This window comes from Ostrea edulis, chromosome 1, assembly GCF_947568905.1.
Source record: "Ostrea edulis chromosome 1, xbOstEdul1.1, whole genome shotgun sequence".
NCBI lineage: Eukaryota > Metazoa > Mollusca > Bivalvia > Ostreida > Ostreidae > Ostrea > Ostrea edulis.
The window spans coordinates 85,449,589-85,459,461 of NC_079164.1; the positions used below are offsets into that span (position 1 = coordinate 85,449,589).

At 37.6% G+C, this 9,873-nt stretch overlaps 1 protein-coding gene across 15 annotated transcripts in view; it reads left to right on the top strand.

The window, feature by feature from the left end:
- Positions 1-9,185, top strand: part of LOC125677185 (protein CBFA2T1-like) — a 47,208-nt gene extending 38,023 nt beyond the window's left edge. For 6 of the 15 annotated variants that reach the window (XM_048915216.2, XM_048915224.2, XM_048915192.2 and 3 more), the window contains exons 6-11: positions 132-370; positions 924-991; positions 2,902-2,970; positions 3,219-3,432; positions 4,458-4,675; positions 6,648-9,185. In XM_048915216.2, coding sequence (XP_048771173.1) covers positions 132-370; positions 924-991; positions 2,902-2,970; positions 3,219-3,432; positions 4,458-4,675; positions 6,648-6,980 — 1,141 coding nt within the window. In that variant the 3' untranslated portion in view covers positions 6,981-9,185. The remainder of the gene's footprint in view (positions 1-131; positions 371-923; positions 992-2,901; positions 2,971-3,218; positions 3,433-4,457; positions 4,676-6,647) is intronic. The other 9 variants (XM_056163822.1, XM_048915200.2, XM_056163821.1 and 6 more) reach the window with 3 other exon arrangements.
- The last annotated feature ends 688 nt before the right edge of the window (positions 9,186-9,873 follow it).

A 9,873-nucleotide genomic window follows, 5' to 3' on the forward strand; every position in this document is an offset into this window, starting at 1 on the left:
GAGTACCTGCTTTATGAATTAGATATCACGTACTTGTTCACATAATCACTCTTTAAGTGTTTTATAGAGATGAATTAAGATAATTATTGACTGAATTTAGACTGATTCTAGAATATTTACTAATTCTTCAGCCGTAAGGAGAACAGTTTTGACATGAGTCTTGACTCCATGAATCCGACAAAGCGACATCAGACAATAAGCCCGAGGGTCAGTCCTAATGGTGCACTGAACCTCAACAGTGGACCAATCAAATTGGAAGACATCAGTCTATCAAGAGAGCTGAGGGAACGAGAGCGGGCAGAGAGGGATCGTCTAGACCGGGAGAGGACAGATAGGGGTGGGGACAAAAATTACCCACCCTTCAATAACAGTCAGTATCCCAGCATCCTCTAGTTCAATAACATGACAATATCCCAACATCCTCTTGTTCAATAACAGTCAGTATCCCAGCATCCTCTAGTTCAATAACAGCCAGTATCCCAGCATCCTCTAGTTCAATAACAGCCAGTATCCCAGCATCCTCTAGTTCAATAACAGCCAGTATCCCAGCATCCTCTAGTTCAATAACAGCCAGTATTCCAGCATCCTCTAGTTCAATAACAGCCAGTATCCCAGCATCCTCTAGTTGTTGACCATTGTAGGAGAATCAAAGATATATTATTTTTATTCCACACTTCTTATACATATTAAAGAAACACATGTTAACGAAACCCCTCCCTGTAACATGTCATGGATTAAAGACAATTTTTATAAACTGACATGTACATGTACAAAGTTAATATGGAAATATTAAACATTTGATTTCATCCAATCGTAATGTATTAAGTAATAGAATGTTTTTTGTCTCTCTTAACATCTTCAAACTAAGTAATATCAGATTCCATGTTAAAAGGGAAGATTTAAATCTCTATGTTGGATTTTAGACTACACCCGGTCAGATTCATTTGACCCTCTGGAGAGGATGGACGATGACTGGAGACACGTAGAAACAGTAAGTTCATTTCTACATGTAGTGGCAGTTACAATTACAATCAGAGACAGCTACACAAAGGTACTGTCAGATACACAGGTACTGTCAGATACACAGGTACTGTTAGATACACAGGCACTGTCGGATACAGAGGTACTGTCAGATACACAAGTAATGACAGATACACAGTCACTGTCAGATACAGGTACTGTTAGATACAGGTACTGTTAGATACGCAGATAATGTCAGATACACAGGTACTGTCAGATACAGGTACTGTTAGATACAGGTACTGTTAGATACGCAGATAATGTCAGATACACAGGCACTGTCAGATACAGGTACTGTCAGATACACAGGTACTGTCAGATACACAGGCACTGTCAGATACAGGTACTGTCAGATACACAGGCACTGTCAGATACACAGGCACTGTCAGATACACAGGCACTGTCAGATACACAGGCACTGTCAGATACAGGTACTGTCAGATACACAGGCACTGTCAGATACAGGTACTGTCAGATACACAGGCACTGTCAGATACACAGGCATTGTCAGATACAGGTACTGTCAGATACACAGGCACTGTCAGATACACAGGTACTGTCAGATGCACAGGTACTGTCAGATACGCAGATAATGTCAGATGCACAGGTACTGTTAGATACACAGGTACTGTCAGATGCAGGTAATGTCAGATACACAGGCACTGTCAGATACACAGGCACTGTCGGATACACAGATAATGTTGGATACACAGGTAATGTTAAATACAGGTACTGTCAGAGACACAGGTACTGTCAGAGACACAGGTACTGTCAGATACACAGGCACTGTCAGATACACAGGTACTGTCAGATACAGGTACTGTCAGATACACAGGTACTGTCAGATACACAGATACTGTCAGATACAGGTACCATCAGATACACAGGTACTGTCAGATACACAGGCACTGTCAGATACACAGGCACTGTCGGATACAGAGGTACTGTCAGATACACAGGTACTGTCAGATATACAGGTAATATTAGATACAGGTACTGTTAGATACACAGGTAATGTTAGATACAGGTACTGTCGGATACACAGGTACTGTCAGATACACAGGTACTGTCAGATACACAGGCACTGTTGGATACACAGGTACTGTTAGATACACAGGTACTGTCAGATGCAGGTACTGTTAGATACACAGGTACTGTCGGATACACAGATAATGTTGGATACACAGGTAATGTTAAATACAGGTACTGTCAGAGACACAGGTACTGTCAGAGACACAGTTACTGTCAGATACACAGGTACTGTCAGATACACAGGTACTGTTAGATACACAGGTACTGTCAGATACACAGGTACTGTCAGATACATACTGTCAGATATACAGGTAATATTAGATACAGGTACTGTTAGATACACAGGTAATGTTAGATACAGGTACTGTCGGATACACAGGTACTGTCAGATACACAGGCACTGTCAGATACACAGGTACTGTCAGATACACAGATACTGTCAGATGCAGGTACTGTCAGATACACAGATACTGTCAGATGCAGGTACTGTCAGATACAGGTACTGTTAGATACAGGTACTGTCAGATACAGGTACTGTTAGATACACAGGTACTGTTAGATACACAGGTTCTGTTTGAGGGTATTGTATCAAGAATGCATGGGATCTATAGTAATCTTTGTGGATTTTTGTCTATCTGTCTGTTTATCAACCCTGTTATATATTACAATATCTCCAGTACTTCATCCTACAGATTTTAAATCAACTGTGTAAGTTGACAATGGTCATAGGAAAACATCTATAGATTTGAGGTCAAGGTGAAGGTCATGATAAGGATATTAAGTAAGGTTTTATGATGAAATACATAATTTAGTTAGTTATTTTAACTAGAAAACATTGTATTTGGTAAGGTAAAAGAAGATACAATACAGATTTTCAAGCACAACTTTAAAGGTCAAGGTTGCAATGACACTCACAAGGTAACAATGGGGCCCTGCATAACTTCTGTCAGTTTTGTAGTTTTATTTCAAAATGGCAACAAAATTTACTTTTTGGATTTTTAAATTCTACTGGTAAAATAGAGCCTTGACAGATCTCAAGTCACACTTTAAATATCATAAACAGTGTAATGAGAACATTCAAAGATCATTGCTGTCTATTGACAAATATTGAACTAAATTTAGATGTTTTTATTTGTTTACTGAGAGTAATTATTTCCCTGTCACAGATGTTGAACTGTATCATTGGTATGGTGGACAAGACGAAGCGGGCGCTGGCTGTACTGCAGGAGCGCAGTCTACGAGATCGTGAAGAACTCTCCCTGTGGATGAGAAGACATGCTGAGGGATTGGATGTTGACATGAAGAAACGATCCAATGATCTAATGGCTCACACGCTGAGGCAGACGGAGGATCGCGTCGCTGATGTGCGAAGGAGAGCAGGTACAGGACAATTAGTACTGTATCTTGTAATACTGTCAGTACTGTCTCTTGTAATACTGTCAGTACTGTCTCTTGTAACACTGTCAGTACTGTCTCTTGTAACACTGTCAGTACTGTCTCTTGTAATACTGTCAGTACTGTCTCTTGTAACACTGTCAGTACTGTCTCTTGTAACACTGTCAGTACTGTCTCTTGTAATACTGTCAGTACTGTCTCTTGTAACACTGTCAGTACTGTCTCTTGTAACACTGTCAGTACTGTCTCTTGTAATACTGTCAGTACTGTCTCTTGTAACACTGTCAGTACTGTCTCTTGTAACACTGTCAGTACTGTCTCTTGTAATACTGTCAGTACTGTCTCTTGTAACACTGTCAGTACTGTCTCTTGTAACACTGTCAGTACTGTCTCTTGTAACACTGTCAGTACTGTCTCTTGTAATACTGTCAGTACTGTATCTTGTAATACTGTCAGTACTGTCTCTTGTAGTACTGTCAGTACTGTCTCTTGTAATACTGTCAGTACTGTCTCTTGTAACACTGTCAGTACTGTCTCTTGTAACACTGTCAGTACTGTCTCTTGTAACACTGTCAGTACTGTATCTTGTAATACTGTCAGTACTGTCTCTTGTAATACTGTCAGTACTGTCTCTTGTAACACTGTCAGTACTGTCTCTTGTAATACCGACAGCATACTCTCGCTATACAAATGCAATAATACTGTAAAGCTAATTTTTATGGTGGTATTCAGTGCCATCCTCCTTAACAGGTAAAGTGTTGAAATTCCCAGAAACAGATCTCTCACCACTAAATACAAAACCTCATGAAACTGCTATTTTTCCATCTCAAAACCATGAATATTAAATGCCATTGATATAAGATGTTGGGTAGCATTAGCTCTGTACATCTCTGACTGTCCCGAGAGATTGATGATTTATCTTTAAAGCTACTTGGCAATGTTTTTGGATTAAGGATTGAAGAAAAAAGAGAATTATTAATGAAACATGAAACTGCACTTGTCTTGTTTAGAAGAGGCTGTTCAGGAAGTAAAGAGACAGGCCATGTTAGAGCTGCAGAAGGCTGTGACGTCTGCGGAGCAGAAAGCCACTGAGATGGTGTCTACCGAACGAATCAAGATGGAGCGCTCACTGTCCGAGACACGGAAAAAAGTCCGAGAGGAGGCGATGGCTCAATTTAACCATCAAGAAGAATCGAGTGAGGTCCGTGAAGAACCCCATGTTGTTAGAGTTAAGCATAAAAATGGGCAGGGTGTTTTGGGCACTCAAGTGACCTATTGCTCTTGGTCTGTGTCCGTCGTCGTGCATTAACAATTGAATATTTTTAACTTCTTCTTGATAAACTACCATTCCAATTCTTTTCAAATATGGTATAAAGCATCTTTGGGTCAAGGGGGACATAAATTGTAAATTTCAAGACTTTTACACCCCTAGGGCCTTTAAAAGGGACAGGGCAAAAACTGACAAAATTTTGACTATTTTTCAAAAATCTTCTCTACTACCGCCCATCTGTAAGAAAAACTAAATGCATAGTCATGCTTATGTAGAGCAGGAAGACCTCCACCAAAATTGTCAATTTCATTATTCCTGTGGTAGAGGTTTTGACTCCAGGGTGGGACCAAATTTGGTATATAGTTCATGTGTAAAACATTTGAATAACATCTTCTTTAATGTTATTGATACCAGATTGAAACTAAATGTATATTTAGAAGAAGCCAGTAGCCCTTTACCAAAATTGTAAATTTCATGATCCTAGGGGTAGGGGTTTTGGTGCCATTGTGGGGTCAAATTGGTCATAGTGATTAAATATTTTGTTTGTTAATTTCTTCATAACTGTCTGTGCAATTCTTTTCAAATTTTATATGAAACATCTTTGGGACAATATGGACATAAAAGACTCCTGCACCCCTGGGTGCCAAAATTGACAAATTTTTAAAAATCTCTACAATTGCACATCTGTAAGGAAAACTAAATGTATAGTTATTTAGAACAGGCAGGTATGTACCAAAATTCAAAATATTGATCCCCTAGGTTCTGATACCAAGGTGGGGCCAAACTTGGCATATAGTGTTTTAATGTTTAAAACATATAAATAACATCTTCTTTTATGCTATTAATACTAAACTGAACTACCGTAAATGAATATTTAGAAGAAGCTGATGGCCCTTTACCAAGATAGTAAATTTCAAGATCCCAGGTCTAGGGGTTTTGGTACCATTGTGGGGCCAAAATTGTCTTAGTGATTAAATGTCTTTATCATTTGAAAGACTTCTTATTCAGTTTTGCTGATACCATATAAAATAGAAAAGCAGAAAGGGGTGTACCAAAATTGTGAATTCCGCAACCCAAGGGTTCTGACTATAGGGCATGTCCAAAATGGTCATGTGATGTTAATATAACATAAAATTATATGATGTAATTTGTCTTTCATCAATATGGGCTTTTTCAGGGGCATTTTTGTTTTAAGAACACATCTTGTTTTATACTACTGCTGAATACTGATGATGATGTATTAGAATGTAGCTTAGATATACGGAGCAGGAAAATTATCATGGATTTCATAGCCCTTAGGGCTAGCGATACTTTTAAGTAATACTTGAGTGACTGATAATTAGGCCTGTAGGCCTCTTGTTATTCTTGTATCAAAGCTTGGCATGGAAATGGACTGATATTCAAAGTATCCTTTTATAGTTACAAATGAAAAGAAGCTGTTTAGAATAAAGGCAGTAAAAAGAAAATATCCTGAAATTGCTATCATTATTTCATAATATCTAAAGAGTAGTCAATTTAGAATTATAAATATTAATATACATCTCAGAATTTATTTTGTTATCCCCCCCCCCCCCCCACACACACACACACTTTTGTGAATATGCAGGTCATCCATCTAGCCCATTGCAAATATATACTATTACTTTCCACTTCAATTGTTTTTATTTTGATTCCTTTCAATCACCAAATTAAATTGACCTCAACCACAAACAAGGACCCAGAGACCACAATTGTTTGGTTCTTTTCAAAGACTCGGTGTTCAACTGTATTTAAAGTACTCATTATCGTCAGTATTGGCACAATGTTGACAATTTCTGATACAGGAGATAGTAAAATTTAGATTATCACTGGAAACAATAGAGATTTTTCCCTTGAGTTGTAATATCAAATCACATAGTGATTGTGACAGAATTTGTATGTTTGGTTACAGAGCTGCTGGAACTGTGGAAGGAAAGCCAGTGAAACGTGCAGTGGTTGTAATGTGGCTCGGTACTGTGGCTCCTTCTGTCAACACAAAGACTGGGAAAACCACCACCATGTGTGTGGAAAGTCGGCGGTGTCCAGCATCCCAGAGACCCGCCCAGACCGTGTACCTTCAGCTACGCACAGCTCAACACAGCAGAAACACAGCCCAAGTCACACCACAACAGAGACCACCAGTCCTCCGACTTCGCTCAGTCCTGGACGCCCAGCAACCTCACCCCCAAAGATGGCATCCCGTTCAACTACACCCCCAGAGAAAAATGTTGATGTGATAGGATAACTGTAGATGGTCCATTATTATGGAGTCCGTCTGTAGAGTCGAATTTATATACAGAACATAGGAAAGAAATCATGTGATAAAAATGGCAACTTTTAACACATTGAAAGACATCATTGATGAAATATATGTGTAATTTTGTATGGACCAATATGAATAAGAATATAATTGTGCAGTGTGCACCACAACTGTAATGGGCTCTCTGTAATGCTGACATTCCATGTTTTAACTGTCAGAACAGAGATGTGTACCTGCTGAACACAGGTACGCATCTCAAACTGTTGACTGTTTTAGTTAAAATCTATTGTTTGCCTTGAAAAGGATCTTTTTTCCTTCAACATGTATTGTGCATCTCCTCACTAGTCGATAATTTGTATATTCTTCTGTGACCCATGTACTGGTTAAAAATGTCACATGGAGAAAAAAGAGAGAATGTGGAATATTGAGTGGCAATATTTCAAAGGTCAGACATTCGCCCGAGTGTTACACTTAATTGGGTCAAATGTCACCCACAAACCTAAGCTGCTAGCCAATGGGATATGATCATTATGTATTATGATGTTGTGTAGTTCTGAAGCAAGGCTGTGTTTATAGGCGACTTTCCATAGATATTTATCATGTGATGTCGGATGTAGATCCGTATCGTGTGATGTCAGATGTAGATCTGTATCATGTGATGTCGGATGTAGATCTGTATCATGTGATGTCGGATGTAGATCCGTATCATGTTATGTCAGATGTAGATCCATATCATGTGATGTCGGATGTAGATCCGTATCATGTGACGTCGGATGTAGATCCGTATCATGTGATGTCGGATGTAGATCCGTATCATGTGACGTCGGATGTAGATCCGTATCGTGTGACGTCGGATGTAGATCCGTATCATTTGATGCCAGATGTAGGTGATTTTTATACTGGGACGTATTTCTGTGATAACTAATAATCAGCTACTAATCTGGTCAGTGTGTATGAAGCTTTAACTGATATTTACATTGTATGTTTCTCATTGTTCCTTCATTTTGTGTAAGCCCATGTACATGGTGTCGACTTTTTACTTGGGTTACAGTATGCCAACTTCATGATCTTATTAACTCTGTATCCCCATAGCTGTGAAAAGTGCAATTTTTTCACTTTTTGATAAATAGAATCATTGAAAACATTTAACTTTTTCATTACAGATCATTATGTAGATGAAACTACTAGCATTTTAAGTATGGCTCACATTTTGACCTTCTCATTTTCCTAATTGTTCCATTTTCTGCATTGTAGCAATCAGAACATCTTGGAATTTTATGACAAACGATATTGAATCAGTCCGCTTAACGATAACAAGCAATGGACTATAGATAGGGTCCATTTTACAAAAGGTCTTACAACTTAAGACCACAAATGCTTTTTGCATTTATTTTTACTTTTCAATGCTGCATTTTTCCAAATGCAAATTTATGAAAAATTTGAGAAATAAAGAATACAAAATATAGATGGAGCCATATTTTCACAGAATTGGAAATGGAAATGTTTTTGACAAAGTGAATATATTGCTCGTTGTTAGGACCTTTCATAAACTAAGCCCCCGGAAAACTCGGTACTCTTTCTGTGGATACTGTAAACTAAATTCAATGGACTTTGGATACACAACACTTATTCCTTGTTGGTGTATTTGCAGATGAGAAATGTGATCTTTATGCATATTGTCTCTTTTATCTGCCTGCCTGTCTGTGAGCACAATGCTAACCTTTGGTTATAACTTTTGCACTATATAAAAGGTAGAAGCTTCATACTCAAAGTCAAGGTCAAAGGTAGATAACAAAGTCAAGGTCAAAGGTAAGACTTGCCACAGTTGGACTTGGCCACAGTCAGGGGCTTAATGTCAAAGATACATCTTGCTGAACTCGTAATTATGAATTATTTTTAGTTCACAGAAGGAAAATGTGTAGCACCATGCAGCGAGACTTTATCTCGTTCTGTCTTGTTCGCTCTGAGATATTTCATCAATGTATCTATTAGGTCATCTCTATGTCTCAGTTTGTTTCATATTTGAATGGGAGATAACTTTTGCTAATTATGGTAAGCCAATTTTGGATTTGATGGTGTGTGTATATTTTATTTTGTGTACACTGTGCAATACGTGATTGTTACGTTTCTGTCCGGGAGCCGACAGTCTGTTGTCATTCTCAATCTTAAATAAATACTCAAGGAAAAACAGCATGACTTTGTCCTCTTTGTATCGTTTGATTAATGTCGGGTACCCATATTCACCCAAAGTCAATAAAATCGTGCAATTGAGGGTTTCAAAATCATGGTTTATCGACCATTCAAAATATATATGGTAACATGTATTTATTAATGGTAAATATCTGTTGAACACTCACCTCAAATTGTTTCAAGTTAAGTATGACAGATTTTTTTTTACAGAAGGTCAAAGTATGGTATATTTTTCAAGATTTTTCTCGCATGTAACCTTCGTTACTGATTCCTTGACATGATAATATATAAGATAAACATTAATTTTCCATGTATTATTCCATAACTTGTATTGGAATTGACTGAACATATATTTTTCTAATTTGCGAAAGACAATAAATACAGGTTTTCAAAGAAAATATTTAATCAACACAACAAGAAATTATCCGCTGTAAAAGTCAGCAATAAGATTTTAAGAGTGAAAAATAAACGACTAGATATCACTTTCAATATCTTTGAAATGGGAGAAAATAAAATTGATTAACAAATATTCTCGAACAGTTCAATATGTATGAAACATGAAAACAAAAGACTAGCAATAGATATATAACAATAGCTTTTTTGTATGTAAATGAAGTAGTGCTATAATTATGTAACGTATGTTTCAACACTTGCACAACAGTACATCTATGAAAATACTTTGCCAAAA